Here is a 27,954-nt window from a genome sequence, read left to right as displayed (position 1 = left end):
CTCAAGGCTTTACATCGATGGCGGTATGATAGGACAAGTCCCTTTCAGGTCAAACTACTCAAGTAAGTGAAGGTCGAAATACTTCTCGATTCTGTTTCAGCTGTCTAACTATCGACCCCTAGATGATTGGCTCTTGTTCAGTGATTTGAACACTTCGACCGTCGATGCGGGAATGCCAATGCAGTCCGCATACTCAAAGCCCGGTCATATACCTACCGTTTCAGGCGGCTATACTTGGGCAGATGAAACGAACAAATGCTTCTATCAATTCGGCGGAGAATTTGCCCCAGGCACTAGCCCCATGGATTTCAGCATGTGGACCTACGATGTTCTTCTCAACCAATGGAATACTACTGAGACAATTGGCGAAAAGAATCCGCAACGAGTATCGTATGGCGCAGGAACGCAAGTCGAAAGTCGTGGGCTGGGATTCTACTTTGGCGGCTGGCTCAGCAATAAAACAACACCCGGCTGGACTGGACCCCCAATGGCTACGACCGGTCTGATGCGATTTGACATGTCTACCGGCGACTTACAGAATACAACCGGTCCAGATAACATCGGGAGAGCTGAAGGACAACTAGTATTTCTGCCTGTCTCAGATAGCGGCGTGCTCGTTTATTTCGGTGGCATCGAAGACTCGTACCGCAACGGTAGCTTTGACGCAGTAGGTGCAGATGGAACCCCAGCTAAGTCTCCGTGCTAACTAGTCGTATCAGGCAAACATGAGTGTATGTCATCGAGAGAGCTGTTATGTCTGGCAAAGCTAATCTATCTAGACCATACATGTCTACGACATGGCTTCGTCAAAATGGTATACACAGACTGCTTCCGGCGATATACCTGACACCCGGAGGCAATTCTGTGCTGATGTCACCTGGCCCGATGACCAGTCGTCTTTCAACATGTAAGAAAATCTTTCTGGTTGTACAGCTGTAGAGCATCTGAAGTCGGCTCTGGAGATCGTCGATATACAATCAAAAGAAAGGTCATCAGAGCCCAAGATTTTCCAAGATTGCTCAGAATCTAAGAAGTCGCTGGGATATGCCACGCTGCCACGCTGCCACTGCTGCAGTATCGTCTGTAGACTTAGTATACAAAGTGTGCTATGTTGATCGAGTCTGCTGACGCGCAACAGATACCTATATGGTGGATACGGCTTCGAAAAAGCAGCAGCGTACGACGACGTCTACATCCTATCGCTTCCATCATTCACATGGATCAAGGTCTTCAGCAGTGATGATGTTCCCTCTCAAGTTGGTCACGGCGGTTGTAGCGCAAACGTCGTCAACCATGCGCAGATGTTAGTCATAGGTGGCTGGTTTCCCCTCTACGACAAATGCGACGCACCCGAGGGACAAGGACAACACAATATGGTTCTAGGATACAACGGTGGGGACTCGAAGCTTTGGGACAAGTTTAGCCCTCAGCTGGACGACTACGTAGTACCTTCACCTATTATTGCCGCAGTTGGAGGCGGGTACGTCTTTACGGTCCATACCAAAAGTTGTCACAGCTAATAAGAACAGGCCTACCGGAGGTGCTACAAAGACTTCGCCAGCAACCTGGGGCCATCCAGATCTCGCTACTTACTATACACTCAAACCTACTTTCACAGCAAGATCGGCAACTCGCTCTCTTCCCTCAGCTACAGAGTCAGCATCTGGTGGAAGCTCAAAGAAGTCAAACGTAGCAGCCATCGCTGGCGGCACAGTTGGAGGACTGGTGGCACTAATTGTCCTTCTGTGTCTTATACTCTTCTGCTTACACCGGCGAAAGAAGTCTTTGAAGAAGAATGAGGCCGAGACTCCATCTAGTCTCCCACCTGCTGAACTTGCCACCACGGTTCCCCATGAGATGGCCGACACGGATGCTAGCAAGTATGTTTCCATGCACGACCAGGCAGGTTCTATCGCCCTTGCTCAATATCCTGGTCATGTTCAACAACACTCACACTCCGCTAGCCACGAATACAACTCGCCCTACTCGGCTCAAGGTCCTCCCTCGTACGGTCACGCTCCCCCATACATATCTCCTGTTGAAGGCGGGCACACAGGTCGGTCACCACCTGGAGAGCAATTCTTTACCGACGACGTTCGCAACTCTCCGCCAGGTCCTTGGAGCACCCAGGTTCAATATCCTCAATCTGCACTGAGCCAAGACGGTCAACATTCGTATCCCACTCCAACCACAGCACGACAGTCTCCGAGTGATGCGCCTCAACAGCAGGTTCCAATCTACTACCCACGACCCAGCGATCCATCCACGCGTGCGCAATACTCTCCACCTTTGTTCCCCGACAACCAAGGAAGTCCGACAAGAACTCAATATAGTGGCGACGAACAAGCCCGCAACATCAGCACTACACACACTCCAGCGCATTTCTATGCTCAGTCACCAACACATGGATCTCCCGGGAGAGACAATAGGAGACCCATTCAGGGTAGATTTGTGGAGGAGGGACATATGTGAGATGGATACATTTGTGAGCTGTTTACGAGTATGTAGAAGGAGCATATTCGAATCCCGGTATATAGCTATCATCTCTCAGCAGTGGGTAATCTGATTTCTTCAACGAAGCTGTTACAACCCCCCTCTGCCAGGCTACAGCTAGGACATACGGGACCCGGGGCCAACTTCTCCCCGGAGAAGTCTAATATCCGTTGACGTATCGTGCATACGCAACTAGATTTGGATACGGTAACATCTCGGGCCATGTTCTCCTTGGGAAGAGCGCTTCGACTGCCGCCATATCTTCGCTTGTCCAGTTCACCACAAGATCGTCCCATGCGCTCTCGTCGAGGGCCTTGTCACACTGCGCTAAGTGGAAAAGGCCGAGTGCGGAATCGAGCTTAGTTATTTCCCATTCGATGGGCCAGATGTCTGGGATGTCGTCTTCGCGAGCTACCGGCACATCTTCCATGGAGAGTTGATCTATGCTGGTAGCCTGCTTCTGCGTGTTTGGGAGGCGATCTGTCATTCTCAGCGATATATGGCTACTACGATAGATACAAGTAATGCAATAGCGAAGATGTCAAGAAGACAGGAATTTTGCCGGTAATGTATCGCTCAAAGTCATCTAAGCCATCACGATAGACATGTTGTGAAGGTCGTGAAGCTGTCAGTCTTTGGTTGAACTTGCACATAAGCGTGATGACAGATAGAATTACTAGACAAAGTCTGCGGAGAATCACATGTGAAGCTGTACAAATCTGGATCCAGTGAGTGTTGAGGTCTGACAATCATGTGGAAGTTGGGGATTCAATACTAGCGCAATAACACGTGTGATCGCGCTTCAGTTCCGCCGACGCTCACACGTCACCCACACGTTTGGTCGAATGCGAGGACACATGTCCTCAGCGACACCACAGCCCTCGCCGACTCGCCCATGATAACGCGACACCCACAATGTTCAACGTGCGCTCGATTGTGCTGCTGGTAGTGTCCTACGTCGTCATCCCGCGCCTGACGTTTCTCCCCCAGAATGTCCACTCCATCCTCATCATCTTCGGGCCCTTCCTCATACCCCGCGTCCTCGACTGGGTCAACCTCGCGCGCGCGACCGGACGAAGCGTACCAATACGGCCGACGCCCCCGAGAGTCCAGCAGGCGCTGAACTTGCTCTTCGCGAGCGCTGTCGTGTGCCTCATCCTCTCCTTGTCGCGCTTCGCACCGGACAACATATTTCTCAAGACACAGAGCCACATACGAACCGAGACGAGTGTCTTGTTTGCGCGGCTACGGCACCTCCGGCCGCTTACAGACGAGGAAGATGCCTTGCGGACAAAGTTCACCTCGAGTGTGCGCAACAAACTGTTATACCTGGCATATGGCCCGGACACGCTGTTGAACTGTGTCTGGTGCACCACAGCCAACGGAAACGACCAGCAAAACCACTTCTTGTACTCGCTCCCCAAGATCGTCACATCGCACATATTTCAACTAGGGGTTCTTGGTCTCGCGACGTCATCGCTTGTGGGAAGTGAAGGCTCGCGGTTCCGCACACACGCAACGATTGTGGGACTGCTCATGATGGTGGTGGAAGTGTGGTACATGGGCACGTACGACATCACGCTCAACAAGCGCGCACAGTATGTGCAAGACATCGATTCGGCCTACTGGCGTGTCCGCTTCCTACGCTACGTCACCTTCGCAGTGGTAGACATGGCTTTCGCATTTGTCCTCTGGGCTACAAGCACGAACCGCTGGCTCGCCAAGCCTGTTTCCATCGCCGAACGCATCGAAGCAACCACACGAACGTCCGAAGACACCTTCAACAAGATGCGCGCGCTTGCTCTACTTACAAACTCGGTAAACCGCGATCCAGCGTTGCGAGGTGTGCGCGAGGAATACTGGAGAACGGAGGGCAAGGTTACAGCCGAGGTCGTGCAGGACGAACTAGTAACGGAACAAATCAATGCTGCAATCAGCAGGATGGACTTCAGCACGCTTGAAGGACGAGTTGGCGAGGTTGCAGATGGCATCATGAAGGGCATCGATAGCTTGAGGGCAAGCCAGACATTGGCGGCGAGTCAGGTCAGCGATCCGTCGTCATCCCCGGCATCGTGAAGTTCACTTTGCGACGGATAGAGGTGGTGGCGGGCTATGTACGTGCAGGCATCGTGACGGGGCTTCGGTAGATAGCGCCATTGAAAAGACTGCAATCGGCATGGCCGTCGTAGAATATGATACCCTGTTGTTTTGAAAAGGTCACTTGAGCATTTTTTTCCTTGCGGTGAAGTTCCCCATCGCTTGTACCGCTGATTACCGAGCTACGTCGCCCTCTCCCACGAGACCCCAACTTCATGCTCTGGAAGTTCAGTCCGACATCGCAGATACTGCGCATCATCACTCGTGCTACCCCGACATTTAAACAGGCCCGATATTGCACCGCTTGTTATACAATCCCCCATCTCCATGTCCGGGGATCGGACGCGCGAACTGGTCGCGGATACTAGCGGTAGGTACAAGGATACCGCAGGCTCGGCACACACGCCCTACGCCCGCCATGCGCATCCTTAGTCCTCAGGTACGCTAACGTCACGACCCCGGTTTCGACGGCTTCTGGAAGACGCGTCTTTCGGCGTTCTCTTCGACGGCAAATTGCTTGTGTGATGTCCAACCAACGAGAAAGACGTTTGATGTCGTAGAAGGAAGAGGCAAACGGGCGCAATCAGTCTCCAAACTGGTTTCTCTGGAGAGAGGGTCTAAATCGGCTGCAAGTGGAACCCTTTATCTTTGCATTCTTGAAGGGAACACACTAGACCGCCGCCGTAATCCGCAGGCGGCTGGGCAGACATTACATCGATGGATCGTTCGGGTAGGTGGGTTTGCTCCCGCGCGTGTGATAGGGACGCGTGTGACTCTTGACCGAAATTTTTCAAGGCCTTTGTATAAGAGCACGTCAGGGTACCCGTCTTCTCATTCCACATTGAACTACTTACTTCTCCTACCCTACAGAAGCAATCGTAGATTCTGTGTCTACCCGTTACTATCTCAATTGACAGCTTAACGACTACCCGATCTTACACACAGCAATCATGGCACCCAGCGCCGTCACACCCCCGAACCATATCGAGACCGTTACCGAACTCACCCAAGACGGCATCAAATCTGCGCTTCTGAAGAACGCCCCAGCACAAATCGACTCTGCATCGCTCACAAACTCCATCACTGCCACACCACCAAACGAGCCCGCAAGCAAAAGCCAAGATGTCGTCGACGCACCCCTCGCTGAACTCGATGCCTCCAAGGTTTCTTGCACGTACACCAGCACCCCGCGCTCCGTTCCCGCTGTAGGTTCAGCAGAGATGGCCAGTCAGAAGGTCTGCACCGACCACATGGTGCAAGCTCAATGGACTGTCGAGTCTGGCTGGGCAGCACCTGAGCTCAAGCCCTACGGCCCGCTTTCTCTCGCACCCACAGCCTCATGCCTGCACTACGCAACCGAATGCTTCGAAGGCATGAAGCTGTACCGCGGATACGACGGCAAACTTCGTCTTTTCCGCCCAGACCTGAACTGCCGCCGCATGCTCATGTCCACGAACCGTATCGCTCTCCCCGCATTCGACCCCGAGGAACTGCTCAAGCTCATTGTCAAGCTTTGTGCCACCGATGGTGCCAAATGGCTCCCCAAGGACCGACCTGGACAGTTCCTCTACATTCGTCCCACCATGATTGCTTCCGATCCCGCTCTCGGTGTTGAGCGACCGAAAGAGGCTCTTCTGTTTGTCATCCTATGCTGCTTCGCACCCATGGGCGACATGAGCGGTGGTATCAAGTTGCTCGCCTCCCAAGACGACATGTGCCGCGCATGGCCCGGCGGTTTCGGTTACGCCAAAGTTGGTGCCAACTATGGTCCCTCGCTGGTTGCCCAAGGCGAAGCGAGAAAGCGGGGATACCACCAGATCCTCTGGCTCTTCGGCGACGACTGCACCATCACCGAGGCAGGCGCGAGCAACTTCTTCGTCGTGTGGAAGACCAAGGAAGGAAAGCTACAGCTTGTCACTGCTGACCTCAACGAGCGTATTGTCCTCGACGGTGTAACAAGGAGGTCTATCCTAGAACTCGCCCGCTCAAGACTCACTTCTTCCTCCCCTTCAGCCGATCTGGAGACTCTCGAGGTTGTTGAGCGCAAGTTCACCGTCTTTGAGATTGAGGAGGCGGCCAAGGAGGGCCGTCTTGTCGAAGCTTTCGCGGCTGGTACTGCGTGGTTCGTCGCTCCTATCAGCCAGATCCACTTCCGAGGAAAGGATATCGAGGTCCCTATGGTCAAGGGCGACTCTGGCGCGTACGCGAGATACTTCAAGAACTCTCTCAAGGGCATCATGTGGGGTAGCGACGGTATGGAGGGACACGAGTGGGGCCATGTTATCGACGAGGAGTAGATGTGCTGACACAAGTGGTGTTGGAGTTGCATGTGCATGGAAAAAAGGCGTTTTGTTTCTTTCGGTGGTCGGCCCTATCTTTTCGGTATTGGGCAAAAGCGAGGAGCACAGGAACTGTTTAGTTGTATGTGCGTGTCATTTCCTTGCACTAAGGGTTGCTGAGATTATAGAGCCTAGATGATCAATCTATATCCAAATTCTACAAGATGCCGTCTACATCATGCCATGTTAACCTAGGAAAAAACTGAACATCCCAAAGCCTACATCGACGTTATGTCGCTTACTTCGCATGTTTTGTTTATGTTGCTGTAGTCCGCAGACGCTTTCTGACTTTTCCTTTGTGGTATTGCTCACTTCTCAATCCTGTTATTTGCATCACACTTTTCTGTGCAAGTCATAAAGTATAGACCTATCTATCTGTTAGCTACCGAGACATTGAAGCATCGATTACCACAACAATGGGACGAACATCACGAGACACACATCACTCACGTACGCAGCTCGATACATCCAGCCAATCGCCAACACTTCGTATCCCCGATTAAAGATTATCCTATTCACAACTACACGACCCACAAGTCCATCTCTCGAACATGCTACTCTACAACAGACCAGCGAACATGGCAACAATGGCAGCACCGGCAGGTACACCGAAAGAGCTACCGGCACCCTCGAAGCTGCTGGCAGTCGCGCTGGGCGCAGACTCGGACTCGGATCCAGTGCCAGTAGCGCTGGTCATGGCGCTGGTGGCGCTAGCAGCAGCGTGGGATTGTGTGGCAGCGACGCTGGCAACGGAAGCCATGGAGGAGGAAGCAGCGGCGCGGAGGGGCTCGGCGGCACCGCAGTAGGAGGTTACGGTGTTCTGGACGGGAGGCTTCTCGAGGGAGTCTACAGTAATGAGTTAGCTCATCTGTTGGCTCTTTTCTTGTCTAGTGGCTTGACTTACCAGGGCAGTTGTTGTAGCAGACGAGAACGTCTCTGTAGACGTCGCAGAGGCAGATGAAGTCGTTGCCGTTCTTGTTGCAGTCATCGATGCGACCTTGGTAGCCCTGGACACAGGTGTCGACAATGTTCTGGGCGTCGCACTTGTCCTGCGCAGCAACGAAGCTGGCAGTGGCGGCAAAGGCAATAGCAGTGATGAAACGCATCTTGATATTCGACGATTGGATTCGGAAGAGTGAAGTAGGTATAGATATCGAGGAAGTCGGTTCAAATTAAAAGGATATTAAGCTGTAAAACCGTTGATGCCCAAAGCGAATGGTGGGTATCGTAGTATGAGTAGTGAATATCACCGAGAAAGGTAGGAGGACGGATAGACTTCGAGGAGTGCGACGAGAGTAAGAAGAGGAAGAAGAGAAAGAGAGCTGCGACAGGGAGTAAAGAAAGGCCATGATTTAAACTTTCCACCCCTCGGGAAACCCGCAATCCCTAATCCCCTCTTGTCAAACACCAAACAAAACCAATAACCTTAATCCCCTTTCCCCGGAACTACCAAGACTGAGAGTCAAGGCAAACAAAAAAGCATCAGTGCTTCCCCTTGCCGCGCATCTGCTCAAGACACGGGGCTAACGCCGTGTCGCTTAGTGTGTGCCAGGCTCGGAAGATAATAGCGGAAGAGAGGTGGTTTAGCGCGCCGGACGCTGTCTCCTCCCTCCTAAAACTAAAATTAGTGATTTCAATGCACCAAGAGCGTATTTTTTTGCCTCTTGTCTGCTGTATCCACTATTGTTTCCTTCGCCGCTCGATGGGAGGTGGGTAGGACGCAGCTGAGCTGGCACATGCAAACACAGCATTTGCCCGGCAACCTGCGTGGGCGTGTGGTGGTGCAAAGAGTGAAGACGACGCCGGAGGAAAGCCACAACAGAGCAGCTTGCATTTCGCTTGTCGAAGCTACCCGAGTCAGGATGTTAATTGGCCAGCGGGCATGATGAACGCCAGGGTGCTGGTCACTTCACGAACCAGCGACGGGGATCAAAGCCGTTGCAAAGGGGATGGGCGCCAAGAAGAGGCTATAATACGGCCGCCGGAACTGCGCCCCTTCCTCTATGGCTCGATGCTTGCAGCTAGCTAACGATCTATGGCGCATCTCCGGACTTTGCGAGATCTTAACATGGGCAACTATACATCGTGAACCCACATCTCATGACATGTTGCTATGCATTCCGTGCCCATAACTCGGCTTCTGCCGAAGACGTTGCGGTTCTTCGCTGTGTGCTAGCGTCGATGGAATTGTAATCCAACAAACAGCCTCATCGTGGTGACTGATCGGCAAGCACGGGCGTTCGCTCCCCAAATCTCGCTATCCATACGCTTGAGGCCCGTGGCTGGCACATGTAGATGAGTTCCCGATGAGTTTGGAAATTACATTAAAAGATCATGTGCCGTGCCGCGGTGGACTGATATATGTTCCTCCGGATTACCTCCACGAATGGCCATCAGACTGCTCAGATTCATGTGAACGATATCATGTCACCAAAAAAGTATGAACTGAAACCTAGCACACACCAATTCAACATACATCAGACATATCAAAATATCACGGAGACTCCTTCAATACCTCATCATCTTCGATTGACGCAGCGCTCATATAAGAAAAGCGCTATCCTACTTCCAATCCTCTCAACCCCAAAACGCCACATGCGCACGTGCAAGCAATGCAAATATGTCCCACGCATACACTGGAGGTGAGCCAGATTAGAGACAAGTTCTGAAAACCAAGTATCATATACCATCCCAAGGAGCGTGCTCTCGCCATATACTAATGATGCTCCTTCCCGTTCGCAGATTTTGTACAAGGACGACAACGCCATGTAGTAGTCTTCCACACTTCCTCGACCGCAACTGCAGTCAACGCGCACGGCTTCTCCTGGACAGCAATGTGTTTATTCTTGTCCGAAACCGACGGTTTCCTCGACAGCAATTGTAAGTTTCTGGTTGAGTGCTTCGAACGTTTTGTACGGTGGTAAATCGAGACGGTTGAAACTGAGCACTTTGTTAGTAATTGACGGGCGTATTGACTTGGATGGGTACCATACCATGTATGTGATTTTGGCAATTGGTTGGGCTCACCAGCCTTCTCGATTGTGAATCTTCTCGGTCCATCACTACCTTGCAGATCCTTGAATCCGTTGACGGGGATACGTGATGTACCAGTAGCGAATTGTAGGAGACGGGACTTCTGCTCAGCGTCCCAACTGCGAATGCACTTCCAGAAGTTCTGGATGACCTCGTCGTTCTCGGTGTAGCCACGGTAATCGGTGTGCTTCTTCCAGTCGTCGACATCGATATCCGCAATACCACCGATGAGCAGTTCGAGCTCACGTTCGTCAAAGACGTTCACAAGATCCGCAGGGATGAGTTCGTGGAATCCGGTGATGAAAGCCTGGAATTGCTCTTCAACTCGTTTCTGAATGCGCCATTCGGTAATGAGCCTAAGTGGTTAGCACGACTCTGGAACAGAGCAAGATCAGGGTTACATACTCAACGTATTCGTGTTTGTTTTCGTTAGTCACCTCGATGTCATCACCTCCGGGCTTCAGCTCAATGCTGACGGTTTCACCGAAACGTTCGTCGTCGGTTGCAAAGGTCAGCTCTAAAGCGTCTGTGATATCATTGTTCCTACCGTTGTTAGCTCATGTCAACTTGAAACCAGATACTCAACTTACAGCATCCATTCCAAGTTGCGATGGAAATCCGCATCGACACCCTCCATATCCTGGAGGGCGACCTTCTTCCTCAAGATCATCTTGTAGAAAGCTCCAATGAAGAAGGCATCCAAGAAACGGCGGTGGAAAATGGCCAGACCAACAACACGACCAATGAACTTGAAATAGTTCAAATGTTCGGGGTTAATTCCGGAATGAGGGTTGATCTGAAGAGTGTAGTTGTCGTGCGCAGAGTATTCGAACAAGCAGTAGAAGGGGTTGAACATCTCGTGGGAAAGCAGGAAGAAGAATTCTCGAGAAAGACCTCCGTAGTCCAGACCGTCTTCACCATCGAACTTGATCATTAGTCGCTTCTTGAGATCGGCAGCACTCTGGCGCATAATCTCGTGGTACGAGTCTTCGAAAATATGCGTTCGGCGCACCTTGACGTGACATTGGCCACTGACAATGCGCAGTGCAGGTTGCGATCTGAAGTAGATGAGCTTGCGACGGAAGTCGCGCTTGTACTGAGGTACGTTCTGGTCCAATGAAGAAGGCAATCTCGGATCGTCCCACGTGGTGGTCTTTGTGTTGTGGTCCACAAAGTAAACTCTGGCCGTGTTGGTGAGGCGCATTTCCCATCCAGATGGTAGTGGTCCAAGTTGAGAGACGGGCTGTTGTTGAATTGTGCTTCCGTTCGCGGCCTGACCACCGTACATCCTAATGTACTGTTGTCGGCGCGGATCCACCCATGTTGTCGTTCGCGTGTTGTGATCAACAAAGTATGGCCGGCCCTCGGGGGTATGCCGCTGCTCCCAACCAGACGGGAGCTCTCCTGTTCCAGCAGTAGTCGCTCCAGTCGCCATCATGCTTGCGGCGTTGGCTGAGCCAGCGGGCGGCGATGGCTGGCGCTCGGTGAGGGTAGGCGAGTTGGCTCCCGTTCGGTCTTCGGGCAACATGCGGTTCTGATGTCGCATGCGCTCCTGTTGAGTCTGCGCAGCTACATCCCGGCGCTGGTCTGCTTCGTTGAAGCCTGCGCCTGGCCTGATCCAGGTGGTCTGCCTGGTATTGTGGTCGACGTAGTAGGTTCGCCCTAGGTGGTCCTCACGGCGCTCCCAGCCATTCGGTAGTCTTCCTTGCGCATCCTCAAAGGCGCTGTATGCACCGCCGCTGTTGCGAGCGGGGTTTGCTCCATTTGGCGCGGGACCAGGTCCAGCGGGCGGGCCGGTTGGCGTGCCTGCTGGAGGCGCTTGGCTGAGACGCTGGGCAGCGGGTTGGCCTGCGACTGATGGTCGTTGCTGGCCGGGATATACGTCAGGAGGGTGGAGGTTCGTCGTCGATTGTTGTGGAGTTGGCACAGCGCCAGCAGGAGCCCCGTTTACGGATGGGTGCGGGGATGCGGTCGGGCGGGTGGCGTTCTGGCCGCCTTGGCTGATGGGCGCGGTGAGGTTAGTAGAGAGGTTGAGAATAAGCTTGCCGTGGACGACCATGTTGTCGTTGGACTTTTTGAGATCGCGCGTAAGCATCTCTGGGGGTTTGTTAGCATATGGCGCAGGAGCGGCATGGATCAGGCCTACCATCCCCGCCCGCGTCGAGGTCTATCACCGACCCTATGCGGACATTGATGACGCCCAGGAAGCCCTGGTCCTTCTTCTTGAACTTCTTCTGGTCAAAGATCTGAACCGCGAGGACGCTCTCTTCGTTCACTTTCCTGTGTCGTGTGTTAGCGTCATGCGAAAGCGTGGGAGGCGAGGGGCGGGCCCGGGGCAGCGTACATGTCGAAGCTCTCGTTCCAGTAGGGGTTCAGCGTCTTCTTGATGACGCTCGTGGTGCGCGTCTGCTCGCCATTGATCGTGGCCACGGCGAAGGGGTCCGGAAATCCTGCAGCACATGCATGAGCGACGTGACGCCATGGGCCTGGCTGGGGGCATACATACGGAACACATCGCGCTTGTAGAGCCCATCGGCGGCGATGACTGCAGCGTGTCAGTGTCGTCTCGGGGGTCACGGGAGGTCAGACGTACTGGTGATGCGCAGGTTGGGCTGGCCGGCGCCGTCCATGATGCGCGGATATGCAGCGCACGAGCAGGGCGCGCAGGTGCGGGAGGGCGGGAGCTGGAGGCGGCGGTCGAGGGGCGGCTCTCAGAGCTCGCGGTGGTATGGGGGGGCCTCTTCGCGGAGGGCCGTCGTGGTGGTGATGTATGGCGTCTCTGGGCTGCGGCGGAGCGACGAGGGTGCTGCAGTACAGGTACTGGAGGAGGCTGTGCGGTGCCAGGGCGGCCGTGCGCAGTCTACAAAGGCAAATGCGGCGGGCGTTCACGGTCCTGCCCGAAGAGCTCCCGGCCTGCGATGGCAGCTGCTTATACAATCCTTTGCAATCGCTGCCAGTCGCTATCCCGCCTCTGTCTCTGCTGTCCAGGCCCGGCGGCTAGGGCGTTGAGCGCTGCGGCGTGAACGATGCGATTGCGCGAGGATGCCTTGTGCTGCCTTGGCGCTTGCCCCGCCTGGTTGGAGACCGATGCGAACTGCTGACAACTGGAGCCGAACCAACTCGCGATATATGCTTTGCACGGGGAATTGGGTTCAGAATAGTAGCAACAAGAGTCCTGGCAGGTGTACTCCTTGTCTGGATGGCGAACGCGTGTCTGTCAGGATTGCGTTTGCCCACGAGACGCATGGCATCGATGATGTCAAACCCGCCCGACCTCCCTGTCACCGCCCGCTAGCATGTCCATGGACCGAAATAACAGCGTATCCCTCGACCACATCTCTGCTGCCGCACATGGTGCTGGAACTGTCGCCAGTCCCATCTACGTTTTCTTGGTCTTGTCCGTACATGTTTCGAGCTTCTGGGCGCTCACTGCGACGCCTCAGCTGCACCCTATCACACGACCTCGCCTCAAACACACTGTAAACCACCAGTCAAACACCAAGACTATCATTCGTCTAGACGCGAGCCACATGCAAGGCCACACATTCCTGGGTAAACGGCACCGCCACATGTATGGTCCAGCTCAGATCACGTCCCGCCTGTTCCGTATTGCCGTAGGCTCAGGCAGAGTGGGTACTGCCGTCAGTTCACTGTAATGCTGCACCGCCACATGCGCACATCTAGACATGACTTTCAAGTGTCAGAATGAACTTTTCTCGCTGTACCCCTAATCTAGTGCGAACCATCCACCTGCTCCAATGCAAGCATATGCTGAAATCTAATCTCCATCACGCCAAACTCCACGCTCATCGTCTTACTCTCTAAAACTATCCCCAATCTCAATCTTCTGCATGCCCAGCAGCGCCCGTAGTTTGAGGTACGTCTCGTATCCACTCAATTGCATTTCGACTCGCATGTGTCTCGTCCATGCGCCCAGCCAGCTAAGGAAGTTGCTCGGCCAAAGCACGCTGCCGTTGAGGTTGTCCAGACTCTCCTCGTAAACCGTACGACTAGCATACCGGGCTAGGATGAGAAAAGTGCGCATGGGGCCTTGGCGTGTATGTAGACCTTCGTCCAAAGAGCGCGCTTAAGGAATAGTCAGTATGGAGGTCTGATGGAGAATAGTGGCATGACTTACTCAGATCATTGGTCTTCAGGATCAACAGAATCACCCTCGGAACCTGTCCAAGCAGCTCAATCAGGCTCTCAATCAACCCGTCTCCCAAAGCATCTCCAATGACTTTCTTTTCTTCACTGGTCCTGCTCGTCATTACGCCACCTGTGCCACTCTCCTTCTTCGCCAACACGGTATAGTCTCTTCCTGTGATTGCCGACGCGAATAGAGGGAAATGCTCTTCCTTTATCCCTGCTACCTGATAGGCGTACTTGCGCATACCAGCTTCGTCAGCGTCCAAGACGGCGAGCCAAAGCTTTGCATAGTTGCGTCGCAAGGGCAAGGGAATGTCGCGATAGAGACCATGATCGTATAGGATGACATCGAAGTTGGCCTTGCCTCCGCGGGCGGGGTTGTGCCGAATAGCGATGTTTCCGCCGTGAGGGTCGCAATGGAGTGGTGCATCTCTGCCGAAGATCATCTCGTTGAAGATCCTAGCCAGTGCTGCCGACACTTCATCCCTATCAATGCCATGTTCATCCAAGCTCTTGAGGTCGTCTGTCCGAAATCCGGATACGTATTCCATGACCAGCAGTCGGCGCTTGGCCCAGAGAACTTTGGGTATGACGACTGGCACATCGCGGACGTGTGAGAAGTACTCACGTGCGCGCATAGCGTTCTTCCCTTCAAGGGCGAAGTCGAGTTCTTGTGGGAGAGAGAGTTGCATTTCGTCGGATAGCCAGGTCAAATCGTATTCGGGAAACCAGCGCTTGAGCGTGGTGAAGGAGAAGCTTGTCAAGGCCAGGTCGAGCTTGGCCCATTCGTCTAGCGCTGGATGTTGTACCTTGACGGCGACCTTCTGGCCAGTCTCACGGACTGTTGCGCGGTGCACTTGAGCCAGCGAGGCCGCGCCTATGGGCCGTTCCTCGAACTCTGAGAAGAAGTCTGAGAGTTCCAGACCCGTGTCTCGCCGGCACATGTCCTGTATGGATTCGAAGGAGGATATCGGGCATTGGTCTTGTAGCGGTATAAAGGTATCGCACCATTCGTTCGGCAAGAGGTAGTTCATGCTGCTCAGATGTTGTCCCAGCTTTATGAAGATGGAGCCGTTCTTCTCGAGCGTGCGGAGGGTACGTTTGGCGCATCGGAGGTGGCAGGCTTTGAGTTGCTCGTTGTAGTCGGGTTCATCGTCACGCTTGAGTATGTCGCGATAGCTGTGGGAACAGGTATATTAGCTATCAAGTGTTCAATTGGACTGCACCAGGCACATACTCTCTTATGTTGAGGACCAGCGTCGCAACCACCCTGTAGCTGCGCTGCGCTGCCACATAGGCGTGTTTGGCATCGTCGTTTACTGTGACGATAGCTGCGCCGATTGCGACTCCACCTCCAGTTATCAGCAGTCGCCTCCTTCTCTTGCTGCCCTTTGAGCCCCTCCCCGCAGCTTTGGCCGTGGCATTGGCTGCCTCACTGGCCTGGCTTGCAAATGTCCTCTGCGCTCCAAGGCGGGTCGAGAATGCACTGTGCCCGGCCGACGTGTTTCGCTGCTGCCATAGGCCTTGTCGCTGCGGCGTCGTGTGTCGTTGGGACCGTATACAAGCTCGGCAAGTCCACGTCCTTCGGAGGAGCGGACTAGTAAGGGCGCTCAGAGTCGACATTATGTGTATACCATGGTCGGCAGGGTCCAAGCACTGCAGAGAGTAGGGCGCTCAGACAGAGATGCGAAAGCGAACGACAAGCGGCAACAGACCATGCGCTTCTAGCCACAAATGTCGTCGTTCGACATTTTTCGATGGAGGCGTCGCGCGAATCGGAACCGGGACGCCACACCCTTGTCGGTTTGCGGCGACCATCGACACTGCCGAGCCCCCCATCACATGCTAAACCACCTTGCCCCGACACAATACTGCTTGAACAATCTCAATTGCATACCGAATGTGCTAACATGACGCGCGCCTTTAACACATATTCGGCATCCACAACCAGCTGCACTGGATAAAAGACGCCGTCTAACAGCTACTACTTGTTAATGAAAGCATCATGACACCCTTCCCTCTACTGGTATAGTAATTCCCCCGCGAGATATCCAGTCTATTGCGCAACGCCTGAACTGCATCACCATTATCCGTTCACCCATGTACCCACAACCGATCCATCAAACTGACCATCATTCCGCACCTCTGTCTACATGTCGACCGTTTCGTTGAAGCAGAGTACGCCGTTGCCCTTGAGATAGCCATCGACTCCGTCGGGTGTGTTCTGTCGACGCGGATTGGCAACATGAAGGCTCGCAGGTTGGGCGGCATCTTCGGCTGGGGAGTCGGTGATGTCCGTGACGAGGACCAGACCGGCTGTTTTGATCGATTCGATCAGGGCAGGAGCGAGTGACTAGTCATTGTTAGAACCAGGGAACTGCGTATTGAGTCGTATTCCTCTCACCAGTAATCGCGAACTGCAAATCAGGCCCATAAAGTTGTTGTCTCTAGCGATCTGCACGGCCTCCTTTACAGACGTTGTCGTGCGGCCGCTGCTCTGAATGATGTTTGTATTTCCAGAAGGCGACTGCGAAGTATCGGCTCCGAGCTCGTTGCAGAGGAGAACTGGATCTATCTCAATGTTAGCATCTGTTGCATTCATTGTTCTATGATTGAACTCACAGTTGGGCTGCTTCCAGTTGATGACCGTGCATATGTCCTGGTTGAAGGAGCTGAACAGCACACTCCTCAGTGTCCCGTCTATCTCGCCCGCGCCTTGCTCTCTCAATCGACGTGCATGTTCAAAGACTACAGATAAGATCTTGTCTGCGAAAGTGTTCATGTCGTGCGTGGGGCCGAGTTTGAGGCGTTCTTCTTCAAGCCGGGATGGGAAGAGAACGTGCAGCTCCACATGAATGTGAGCCGGAAGTGCCGACAAGGCATCTTTCAGCGTGATGAACGAAGATGCCATGATTTGATATATGTTTGGTATGTTGATCGAACCATTGTTGCCGAGTTCCGCAGCAAGCTGGTCGGCGGCCGTGGTTGTTTGCGCGACGCCGATCGCAGCGAATTGCGCATATGTAAGGATGTTGACCGGAACTTCTAGCCCGTGATGATTGACCTTCCATCTCGGATGTAGTACCGGTATACCATCTGCAGTCAGTTGGACGAACAGGCGTACGTATTCACCAGACAGGCTCGACCCGGTGATGAGTGTGTGCGGCTGTGAGTCCAGTTGACTAGTAGCCTTCCAGTAAGTTGCAAAGTGTGTAATCTCGAGCGGAATTCCATGGAACGGCTTGACAACCTGGAAGTCGAAGGTGACTCTGCCAATGGCTCGTAGTCTTGGGTCAAACAGTTCGAGATGCCATCGGCCGGTGCTTTTCGAACGCTCCGTAAATACTTTTGAAGAAGCCACACTGCGAGCGATAACCTTTGATCCTATTGTAGGGTACACGTCGAAGTCGATAGAGAAGGTATCGAGGTTCTCGATCTGGAAAGAGATGACCTTGAACTCATCTTGTATGGGTAGCAGGATATTGCGTGGTATAAGATCGGAACTCTTCGAAGAGATGGTAAGCCTTGCAGCAGGATACTTCGATTCGTCATAGAATCGAATGGCATCTTTGCCCACCTTCTCGAAGTTGATGACTACGAACGTCTTCGTGTCCAGGAAGTTGTGGCCATATCTTCGGAAGGGTATGATCGGTGGTGGTAGGATGAACTCGGGAATGCCGTCAGGATCGCCTTCGATATCCATGGCTGTAGGCATTGAGCTGGACAGCTGAGAGGATATTTGAGGCGAGGCCTGTTTCTGTGTCATGAGACCAACACCGCGTCCAACAGAAGCGAGTAGCTGCATGCACTCTAGATGTCCTTCCCATGTTGCGTAGTACATGGCGGAAAGACCCTTCTCATCCACAATGTCTACGTCGACTTGACATTGGAGTAGCGTCTTAAGACACTCTACATGACCCTCGCTCGCAGCGTGAAAGAGGGGCGTCCATTGATAGAGTTTGTCTGGCTGGTCGAGGTCGGCGCCGTATTTTCGTAGCATTAGCAAGGCTTCTGGTGTCTTTCCCGATCGTGCCACCAAGTGTTGAGGGAACAGTCCTTCCGCGTCCGAAAGCATTTCTGCTGACCTTTGTAGAAGGAGTTCCAGGATCTCTAGCGATGCATATTGGCATGCGAGATTGAGCGGCACATGCTCTCCAGGACCCAGACGTGTAAGATCAGCACCTCGCGAAAGGAGTATCTCCACGCAAGCGAGCTTTGAGTGCACAATGGCATGTATCAGGGGCGTGAAGCTGTCCTGATCACGGAAGTTCACTGTCTCTGGAGCAGCGTTTATGAGTTCCTGCACCAACTCCACGTACCCGTGCATACACGCGTAATGCAATGGTATCCTGCCGTACACGTCCGTCGCGTGTACATCCACGTTACTCGACAGGCCAAGTTTGAGTACTTCAATCCTTCCGCTGATGGCCGACTTATGGAGACAATTTCGCTCGTTGATCTCATCCTCTTGTTGGAGATTTACCAGATTCGAATCGAGCAAAATCCGCAATGCAGACTCTGGCGCTTCGGCAACGGTGCTGAGAAACGCTCTAGAGATGTGGTCGCTTGCATCGGGGAGGGTCGACAGACGAGCGAGGCACTCTTCTATCTTGCCTTGGTTCGCGGTGTTGATGGCTTGCACAAATTGGTTGTCGAGCTCGAGTTTCGCCTCGAAAGCAGGTTCGGAGACGCGCGGTTCGGCTGTGGGATGAGGGGCCTGTACTCCTTCGCCTTCAGCCCATCCTGAGAAATCAAGGAGTGCCTGGGTTGCTTGGTCGGACAGCGTGCTGATGACTTCTCGATTGAAGCATGGTTGGACTTCGACGGCGCGCGCGAGGTAAAGCTGCTTTTCCCTTGACTGGTATGGAGTCAGCCAATGTCGGTGATGCGCAGGTGATGGTAACGGACTTTGGATGTTTTGTCCCACTAGGTAATGTTAGCAGGCTGTTGACGACAGAGGGTGGGTGCATCAAACCTTCTTGAGGATCTTGGAGAAGGCTGTTTCGTTCACTTCCACAAATTGCTAAGTCAGGTTAGTGGGGGCAGCCCCGAGTGTGTGCGGACCAATCACCTCGAGTTTGTTAAGATCCATGCTAAACTGCTTTAGCCCCTCCTCGAGGGCAACATATCGCGAGGATGTCTTGGAAACAGACTGCGGGTGTTGTTGCATGACTCTCTTCTTATCGAGAAGCGTGGTCAAGCGCAGACGCAACTGCGACACAGGTGAGCGCTGAGCACCCCACACACAATGAGTAGAACATACCTCTGCCTCTTTCTGTAGGTAGAATGTGTTGACCTTTTCGAGCTCGCGTTCCTGCGCATCAAGTAAGAACCTATGTATATGTCGCTGGCACGAAGACCTACCACCCGGAAGAAGAAAGTGGCCTTGTTTGCCTGCAAAGACGATTGCGGATCCAGGGATTCATGTTGAAAACCCTCACTCTGTGGTGGTATCACTGGGGTAGCGCTAAGTTTCTTGATGAGCTGCGGAATTCATGATCAGTGGAGCTTTAATAGGAGGGAAAGCATAAGGACCTTCTTGAGTGCTTTGTAGTCGACAAAGCTGGCGGCGTATTCTGGGATTTCCAGTTGCCGTTTCTGGATGTGCTTTCCGAACTTCCTGGAAAAGCGTGCTGAGTCAGTAGTGTCTTCTTTGGAAGCAAGACTCGTCGATGAGGCTGTCTTTTTCAAAACCACCAGTGGGCGGGGTTGAAGGGTCTCCATATGATGGGGAGACGTACATGATGCTAGTAGCAAGAAGAAACTCAAAAGTGTTGTTCTCGAAGCCTCGCGGCTATGCGCATACGATGATGCACAAGCGATGGATCCAGTTCCGGGTTGCGTTGCAGATCCAACCATACAGGACCCACGATGTCAGGTGTGTGGTCTTCGGCCGCCGCCTATTCGGCAGTGGAGACAGGAGAAAAGCTCAAGACGTGATGAGGCTTGCTGGTGACAGCCCAAAGAACGGCCGTGCGTGGTTGGTAGGGAAGTCGAGAAGTGAAGTCACTCACGATGCAGCTGGCGGTACCCTGCAGTGGACCGCTCAATCCATAGACTCGCTTGGGCCTGGTCAGACAGCGTGTTAGCAGGTATTTGGAAGATGCCGAACGAGGGGCCTGGCTTGAGAACGCCACCGACGACTCATTGTAGGAGGGCCACGAGATTGTGCATACGCTGGCAGAAGGGCAGAATGCCCATGTCGTTCACACGACTGGAGAGCGCGGGCGAATCAGCGGGCGTATAGCCGCCACGAGGTTCAGCAACTGCTCACAGACGGATGTCGTTAGGTCGGTCGCATGGGGCAGGGGAGGTGTCGCATGCGGATATTCTGCCGAACAGTAGTCCCGTCGCGCTGTCTGCCCAATTGACGCGTCCGACGTTGTAGTGGCAGCGCCGCCGGGTTACGTAAGGGCCAGCTGTGGCTCCTGCTAGCTCAGCTAGGTAGCTCAACCGCAGAGGATTGCATCGCCGGGCACCTGATCGCGACTGCCGATGCACACGCCGCTCATCATGTTCGCACGCGCGCACTGCTACAGCCATCATCGAGGCTCATCGGCATGTGGGTCTGTATATACGGGAAGGCAAGATTCTCCGCGATAGAGCCATGTATTCCGGCAGGTCTCGTCATGCTGCATGATGCTACCTATCTCACATCCATAGATCATGTGCTCTATGCGGCTGCCTTGGGGATGGTCGAGTCAACCGTGGACATTTGATATCTCACATCCAACCTACAGTGGGACGGCCAGGAAGTGAGCTCATACATACATGCGCAATAGCCGCGGGGTAGGACCAAGGAGACAAGACTGGCAGATGATTCAATACTTGAGCTTTGTTCTCCACTCTCAATACGACGTTGCCTCGACGCCTACAGCGCTCCCATCAGTTTTAGTCTGTGAGCCAAGCCAGGCTACGTCCATGCCAGCTAGGTAATCATGTATCAAATGAACAAGTAACAGGTCTATAGGGTATTAGACCAAAACGAACCCATTTTCCCACCCTCGCAAGTTTGCCGACACGACTGACTCTACGCTTCCCATCCAACGCAGCGTTGCGACCGTCTCTTCAGTCACCATAACCACTGATACTCACAAGCCATACGTGTCCCACCCATCGAGAAGATCGTCGGAGCGTTTCTTTTCTGCAGACTCGTGGGGAGCGCGTGCGCTATCATAGGGCGTGCGCGTAGCCACATTTGCGTTCAACTCGACGTCAAGTCACAACTCATCATCATCCATCTCCGAAGGCTTCAGCAGACCACCGACCTTCATAGCCCGTTCACGCTCTTGCTCCTTCGCGGTCTTGGCAGCCTGTTCACGCTCCTCGGCAAACAACTCAGCGTTGTCGCCAGAGAACTCCTTCAGGGAGATCAGGAAGTCGCGCAGAATGACCTTGAAACGGTTCAAGTCGGAGTTGGTCGCAAACAGTCCGTCGATGAAGGATGCAATTTGAGCACTGGATTTGATTAGTATGGGTCATACAAGCTAACGGATATGACTTACGTCTGGAGGTTGGGGAAGGCAGTCGCCAGCAGGTTGCCAACAAAGTTCCGCAGGAACTCTCGGTTCGGGGTGCCTGCCTGTGCCATATCTGGCGACGTGTAGATGGGACCCTGCAGCTTCTCTGAGTCGACAAGCCAGAACATCTTAGCCAGCAGCATCGACTGGGACTTGAAACCGGCTTTGTGGTCGCTATCAGTAACCACGAAGAATACGTCCTGAAGAATGGTCGTGAAGAATGTTTGGAAGAATGAGTTGCAGGTTTGCTGGTCTGTTTCGGACATGTTGGAAACCAGCTCGAAGCACATGGACAGACCGGCGCTCTCAACCTCACGGTTGTCGTGCTTGCTTGCCCACATGCAGGAGTCAATAACAAACTTGAATGATCGGGCATCGAGTCGCAGCAGAGCCGGGAAGCAGCGGAGGTTGATGGTGCGTAGAAGCTTGAAGAACTCGACACGGTGTTCGGGGTATTCCGAGAAGTCCTTGTTGATCATGTCCAAGGTGCATTCGAAGACGCTGTCCATGATGTTGATGATCTGGTCCTCCATCATGCTCTGCGAGAAGGTTAGCATATATTTTGATAGTGGCTGAGCGAGTCCGACCATGTGCTTGCTCAGATTGGGTCGCCAACGTACATGTAGCTTGTTGATAATCGTCGTCATGACATTCAACACTTCGGCCTCGCGAGCATCGGGAACATTGTTCTTGTAGTCGATCAAGACAGCTTCGAGCAGCTTCGGTACAATGTTATTGTGAATCATCTCCAAGTCGTCGGCCTTCTCAACGTATGTGTTGATAAGTTTCAGAATCTCCTTCTTGATCGTACGAAGGCCGCGGACCTTGGGCATCTTTGTTGCGACGTTACCCTCTCGCTGGACAGCTTCGTCGATGAGCTGTGAGCTCGCGCGGTACATTGTCAACATGTCGAAGTATATCCGGCCGATCTGGGGGTAGAAGTAGGGTCCAATTGAACCACATGCTGCGACATTAGTCTTCATAATGTTACCAACAATCTTGATGACTTCTGAATCTTGGAGACAAGCGGGGTTTTGGTTAGCTTGGGCGATAATGTTGTCCCATGCGGAGTTTGGCAGGGACATCAGATCGGCGATCAGGCGCTCCTGCATGCTCTTCTGTCCTTGCGCGCTAATCATGTAACCGCAGGCTTCGTAGAAAGTGTGGACTTGCTGGGGTGAGAGGTCGGCGGTGATCTTTCTCAGGTTGCGAACGATCTCGTCGATGAAGGGCTCGGTCTCTCCGGGCTGAAGAGCAACAAAGTGTCGTCGGCACTTGTTCGCGATCTTGATGAACGTATCGCAAGCCATGTCCTGTACACCCTCGTGGGTCTCGTGCATGAACTCGAACAACTTGTTGACGACTGTCTTGAGGAACTTCCAGTGGGCCTTGAGGAAACGAGGATATTGACCGACAATATACATGATGTTACTAGCGACAACGGCTTTGTTGTCCTTTCCGCGCTTCATCTCAGTCAAACCGAGTAGATCCTTAATGACGGTGACCAAGAAGCGCTTCTCTGTCTCCTCGTTCATGGCACCAGAGATGGAACCGATGGCCCAGCAGAGGGTATTGCAGTTAGCCCATGACCACTCTGAGCCGTCGACTTGGCGGGCCAGCTTCTCCGACATGATTTGCTCGGTGTCGTTAACGTCCAAGTGGGTAAGGAAGACGAGGCACTCGCGAGTGGACTTGTACAGCTGGATCGTGTCGCTCTCCTTCACGAATTCACGGACGATCTCACCCTCATCGTTCTCGACGATGAGGACTTCCTCGGGCCTCACCATCTTCTCAATCATGACTGTTCGGAGGTTGGACAAAATCTCGGTGTACTTGTTCTTCCGTAGAGGGTAGTTGGCCAACTCGCGACCGCCGTTGCCAGGAATGCCCATGTTCAGGAGAGGGTTCATGTCCGTTATGGGAAGCGCCTGCATCTCATCGTAGAGCTCCGAGACGAGCTTGGTCCAGTATTCCAGGCAGATCTTGAAAACCTCGCGATCGTCGATCTGGCTTATGCGAATAAGGTAGAAATGACCATGCGTAAGGAAGTCCCTGTTCATTAGGTTTTCGATGACATTCAGGTGCATGGTGAAGAAGTTTGTCAGGAAAAGCGCCAGATTCAGAACGAACTCCTGGTCCCGACCATTGCTTGAAGAGTATGTGCTCTTCAGGTCCAGGGAAAGAGGTATGATCTTCGAGATGGCCGTCAATGTCTCGGTGAACATGGAAACAAGCTTATCGTCGTACGCGGGTTCTGTGTGGAGACCGGCGATTTCAGTCAAGCACTTCAGGGTGATGTTGCGGAAATCGGGGACTTCGAGGAATCGGCTTCGCAGGGTTTCGATCAGGCTCTGGCCGCTTGGAGGTGTCTCGAAGATGTAGCCGAGAGGGATCCAGTTGAGGAAGCGCAACAAGGTCTCGAGTGTCGCCTTGATCAGGGACGCCTCGGTGGCTGTCCGCAGGACCTCGGAGCACAGCTGGTAGATGGCCGTGAACTCGTCGCACATGCTCTGCTTCAGTTCCTTTCGCTTGACCGAAGTCATCTGCTCCTCGGAGTAATCAAAGACTTCCTCAGACAAAAGTCGCAGGATGACCATGTTGTTCTCGCATATCCCTAAGCTGCTGTGGCAGGATGATATGATCTCGTTGATGAAGGTCGGCCAGTTGTGGGGCCATTCCTGCTTGAGGACGGAGACGAGGACGAGGTTGAGCTTGTTCAGGAGGGTGCGCTCGTTGCGGAGGCTTTCGTCGTTGTTGGACAGCGAGATGATCAAGTTGACGATGAAGTTTCGGATACCTGGCTGGGTTAGCAGCGCTTGGAAGACGGAGTGTTCTGTAGCATACCCTGACACTGGTCTCGAGGCAGCACCTTCCATCTAGTCATGATGACATTGTCGAGAACTTGGAGTCCGAGATCTGCCGACTGTTAGCAACGAGGACCACCAGCCTTGTAGCACGTCGCTGCACTCACACTTCGTCTGCGGGTACTGCGCATCGGATAGGATCTTGTCAACAAGAAGCCATGCGTCTGGGTTCTCTTTGAACTATGCGAGGGTTAGCGGGACAAGCCTACAGCGATGGTGAGTGCAGAGGCCTACCTGGTTCAGCGTAGCCTGAGCTTGCTTTTGCTGCAGTGGGCGACATGTTAGCCGTGATCTCATGGGACGCCTTGGTCGGGGCCGCATAGATACGTACTTGCTCACCGCGGCCCTCGTAGAAGGCGCGCACTGTGGCGTCGAGCTCTTCAATTGACAGAGACATGGCGGGCTGCAGCGCGGCGGGAAAAGCTCCCAATCAGCCTTGTGATATCGTCTATGTCCCCAAGAAGCTCAAGCGTGGGCTCAGCTTCTTGCAGCGGTTGCGTATGGGCGCGTGGGGCGTGGGCGGAGGGCGGGCGCGCAAAGGTTCGCTGCCTTGCAGAAGTTGTGTACAGACAAAGGTGGGGCACTTGGGCGGCAGAGAGATTGTGCGGGCACGCTTGCCAAGCTGCTGCTGAGGCTACTGGTAGTCGGGCGTTGCTAGACCTGGATCGGGTCCGTCTTCCTGGCTGCTCGCAGTGGTGGGGGTGGGAGGCGCTGACGTTGTTGCAGAGGCACGGGTTTCGCGGTGAAGTCGCGTTTGTCAACTGGAACTACCCGTGCCGAGAGGCAAGCACTAGTGCTCAGGGCTCCACACGCGATCGACTGATACCCTGCATCCTTCCTCCTCGCATCACCACTTCCGCCGGATTGTCGATGCATGCAGATGCCTTGATGCATTTATCTTGCCACGGTCACTATATTCGACTTGTATATCCGGCTCACTGAGAATTTCACCATGGCGACCAAGACTACTTACTCTGCGATCACGGCACCATTTACACCCATACAAAGCAGTGTCTAAAGATGTTATACGGCTTCACACAACTTGATGTTCTCATTATAGTCAAGACACACATCTGTCATGATTCGATCGAGCGACTAAGTGGCCGATGGTGGTCTCAATCAGACTAATAGACAGCTTGGTCACAGCTGGACGCCTTATCAGGCAGCCCGTCGGATATATGCGAGACATCTGATGGCTTGCATTTGCGCCAGATGCAACCTTGCGTCGACGCGAGATGTTAAGAGGCCTGTAAGAAATACATCAGAATGCAGTATTAAGCCAGAAACAATGGAGTGACCCATCAAGGGGCTCCTTGCATGATGCGTGTCTTGCCGCCTGTTTGTTACAAAGCTGCCAATCGTTTCGCAGCAGATTCGCTTGTGGTACAGCATACCATGGACAGGTTTTATCCGGCTACTTCTTCAAATTGTAATTCACATTTTCCGGCAATGCAGAGCTAAGAAATGATCGAGAGCCATGGATTCGCACCAAAATATTGCTGACCACCGTAAGTCGAACCGAATTCGCGTCGCTGAGCATAGCCTAACCTCAGCATCACCTGGGCAGCCTACCACAACATCCAAATCCCCAGCGATGCTCCTTTCAGACTCGGTGTCTCACCTGGGAAAGGATGGGGTGTATTTGCCACGCGAAAGATCCTCAAAGGAGAAAAGATTCTACAAGAAAAGCCTCTCTTCGTCATCCGGAAGCCCCATCGGATGATTGAGGAAAGAGATGTGTTTGCCGCCTACTGCGCACTATCGAAGAAAGAGAAAGCCCAGTTCCTCAGTGTTCGAGACAATGGCGACGGCATCTTTCCAACCATGGAGAGAGCTTTCGCAGAAAACTCGTTCACTATCCCCGCACAACCTGGCATGGCGCATGGATTCTTCCTTCTGCATTCACGATTCAACCATTCTTGCCTTCCCAACTGCAAAATTCCAGATGACGCTCAACCTGACGACTCCATTACCAGCTACGCCACCTGTGACATCAAAGCCGGCGCCGAGATACTCTTTTGTTACGAAACAGACTTTGATTACAGAACTTGGGACGACCGTCACCGTATACTACGCTTTGAGTGTGTCTGCCGAGCGTGTGACAGAACTTCAGACTTCCACGTTCTCAGCGAAATGCGACGCATCCTCATGAGAGGTCTCGATTACCTCAATACTGGTCACGATATAGATGACTCACTCCACGGCTCTAGGACTAGACCGATCATCGCTGATGCTGGGTTGAGAAAGGTAGCGGAAACACACAGTATCTCGTTGTCTTCCAGGTTCATATACAACCTGCTGATGATGGCGCTATGTGAACAGGAGGGCCTGTTAGATGAGTTTGTCGAAAAGCGCATTTTACCAGGTATTGTGCAACTGGCTCAGTTATTTCGCACTGAGAGCAACAGAGAGATGGCTATGAAGGCTCTAAAGCAGGACAAATGGACAGAGAGATTTGTTGTTTCGTCGTATATGTGGGGATCGCGCGATGCAGCGGACATCGCTTTTGCACAACACTATCGCTTGCTGGCTAGTCGTAGTAAAAAATAATTCTTCAGTATGTGGAATCGTTTGATTACCCAGGTGCAGATACAGCCTCTCCATGAGCCTACAAGCGACTTCACTCCTTGATCCTCCCGTCCTTGACCATCTCCCGAATAGCATCAATACTGCTCTCGACCGCTTTCTTTGCCATCTGTCACTTCGTCAGCAACTAACCGAACCTCAGCACATCTCATGTGCGCAGTCCCGACGGAAGAGTAAGTACTTACACCCTTGAACTTTTGAATCTCCTTCTCCGCCTCCGGAGTCCCCTCCTGCACATGCGGCACAACAAACTCAAACATATACGTCATGTTCAAGTCCTCGATCTCGCCAGACGGGCCATCAGAGACGATATTGCGAATATGCGTTCCATCCTCCTGTTCGAAATCGACCTTGAAACATCATCAGCCAAAAACGTCGACTTTGCGAACGATTTGTGCTTACCCAACTCGGCCAGTAGCTCCTGACAACTTCCTTGGCCTGGTCTTTGGGCCCCATTCCCTTCTTGAACTTGACATCCCGGGTTACTACACCATCTTTTTCTTCCAGTACGTCGCAGCTCTCAATTACAGGGACGAACTCTTGGGCGAACCGGATCTTGCGCTGTAGGCCGGCCCAGATCTGTGCTTGGTTGAGGACCGGTGTTGCGCCGGCGGGATTGATACGGGAGGTGTAGGCTATGTTGAAGTTCACCATGTTTGCGGTCGTTCTTCAGGATGGGATATGGTTATGTGGTGCGATAGTTGGGTTGTGAAAGTTGGTGGTTCGCGTGTTACAGGTGGGGGGTAAGACGAGTGTCTGACGTCAACCGGGGATGATTGATGAAGGTCGAGAATACACAAATTGCATGTTGGACGTCGCTCTATATGCTTTATCTGTATTCTCTGCTAAGGAATTATTGGTACAACTGACATG

General features: G+C 53.1%; 9 protein-coding genes across 9 annotated transcripts; 3 read left to right on the top strand and 6 right to left on the bottom strand.

Moving 5' to 3' along the window:
• Positions 1–17: 17 nt before the first annotated feature.
• On the top strand, positions 18–2,213 carry J4E88_000415 (uncharacterized protein; the record flags this gene model as incomplete). The annotated part of the gene is made up of 6 exons (XM_049394093.1): positions 18–23; positions 185–667; positions 780–907; positions 1,139–1,480; positions 1,530–2,056; positions 2,203–2,213. 6 exons carry the CDS (start codon positions 18–20, stop codon positions 2,211–2,213), a joined length of 1,497 nt encoding a protein of 498 aa, XP_049259922.1.
• Positions 2,214–3,408: 1,195 nt separating this feature from the next.
• J4E88_000414 (uncharacterized protein) lies at positions 3,409–4,569 on the top strand (the record flags this gene model as incomplete). Its single annotated transcript, XM_049394092.1, has 1 exon — positions 3,409–4,569. One exon carries the CDS (start codon positions 3,409–3,411, stop codon positions 4,567–4,569), a length of 1,161 nt encoding a protein of 386 aa, XP_049259921.1.
• Positions 4,570–5,540: 971 nt separating this feature from the next.
• J4E88_000413 (uncharacterized protein) lies at positions 5,541–6,887 on the top strand (the record flags this gene model as incomplete). The annotated part of the gene is made up of 1 exon (XM_049394091.1): positions 5,541–6,887. One exon carries the CDS (start codon positions 5,541–5,543, stop codon positions 6,885–6,887), a length of 1,347 nt encoding a protein of 448 aa, XP_049259920.1.
• A 601-nt stretch (positions 6,888–7,488) lies between these two features.
• On the bottom strand, positions 7,489–8,035 carry J4E88_000412 (uncharacterized protein; the record flags this gene model as incomplete). Its single annotated transcript, XM_049394090.1, has 2 exons — positions 7,489–7,775; positions 7,834–8,035. The coding sequence occupies 2 exons, from the start codon at positions 8,033–8,035 to the stop codon at positions 7,489–7,491; spliced, it is 489 nt and encodes a 162-aa protein (XP_049259919.1).
• A 1,734-nt stretch (positions 8,036–9,769) lies between these two features.
• On the bottom strand, positions 9,770–12,592 carry J4E88_000411 (uncharacterized protein; the record flags this gene model as incomplete). Its single annotated transcript, XM_049394089.1, has 8 exons — positions 9,770–9,869; positions 9,923–10,318; positions 10,368–10,505; positions 10,553–12,059; positions 12,109–12,242; positions 12,307–12,412; positions 12,469–12,507; positions 12,556–12,592. The coding sequence occupies 8 exons, from the start codon at positions 12,590–12,592 to the stop codon at positions 9,770–9,772; spliced, it is 2,457 nt and encodes an 818-aa protein (XP_049259918.1).
• A 1,184-nt stretch (positions 12,593–13,776) lies between these two features.
• On the bottom strand, positions 13,777–15,734 carry J4E88_000410 (uncharacterized protein; the record flags this gene model as incomplete). Its single annotated transcript, XM_049394088.1, has 3 exons — positions 13,777–14,048; positions 14,101–15,290; positions 15,349–15,734. 3 exons carry the CDS (start codon positions 15,732–15,734, stop codon positions 13,777–13,779), a joined length of 1,848 nt encoding a protein of 615 aa, XP_049259917.1.
• Positions 15,735–16,260: 526 nt separating this feature from the next.
• Positions 16,261–19,835, bottom strand: J4E88_000409 (uncharacterized protein; the record flags this gene model as incomplete). The annotated part of the gene is made up of 8 exons (XM_049394087.1): positions 16,261–16,464; positions 16,516–16,682; positions 16,734–18,969; positions 19,087–19,134; positions 19,183–19,323; positions 19,375–19,425; positions 19,476–19,505; positions 19,647–19,835. 8 exons carry the CDS (start codon positions 19,833–19,835, stop codon positions 16,261–16,263), a joined length of 3,066 nt encoding a protein of 1,021 aa, XP_049259916.1.
• A 1,496-nt stretch (positions 19,836–21,331) lies between these two features.
• XPO1 (Exportin-1) lies at positions 21,332–24,892 on the bottom strand (the record flags this gene model as incomplete). Its single annotated transcript, XM_049394086.1, has 7 exons — positions 21,332–21,569; positions 21,617–22,170; positions 22,252–24,428; positions 24,476–24,547; positions 24,603–24,675; positions 24,730–24,759; positions 24,827–24,892. The coding sequence occupies 7 exons, from the start codon at positions 24,890–24,892 to the stop codon at positions 21,332–21,334; spliced, it is 3,210 nt and encodes a 1,069-aa protein (XP_049259915.1).
• A 2,223-nt stretch (positions 24,893–27,115) lies between these two features.
• Positions 27,116–27,735, bottom strand: J4E88_000407 (uncharacterized protein; the record flags this gene model as incomplete). Its single annotated transcript, XM_049394085.1, has 3 exons — positions 27,116–27,190; positions 27,267–27,431; positions 27,484–27,735. 3 exons carry the CDS (start codon positions 27,733–27,735, stop codon positions 27,116–27,118), a joined length of 492 nt encoding a protein of 163 aa, XP_049259914.1.
• Positions 27,736–27,954: the final 219 nt, after the last annotated feature.

The sequence above is a fragment of the Alternaria novae-zelandiae genome (assembly GCF_023758075.1).
Source record: "Alternaria novae-zelandiae strain BMP 2774 chromosome Unknown scaffold_1, whole genome shotgun sequence".
NCBI lineage: Eukaryota > Fungi > Ascomycota > Dothideomycetes > Pleosporales > Pleosporaceae > Alternaria > Alternaria novae-zelandiae.
The sequence above is the reverse complement of the archived record's forward strand: the minus strand, read 5'-3'. Positions and strand labels throughout refer to the sequence as shown.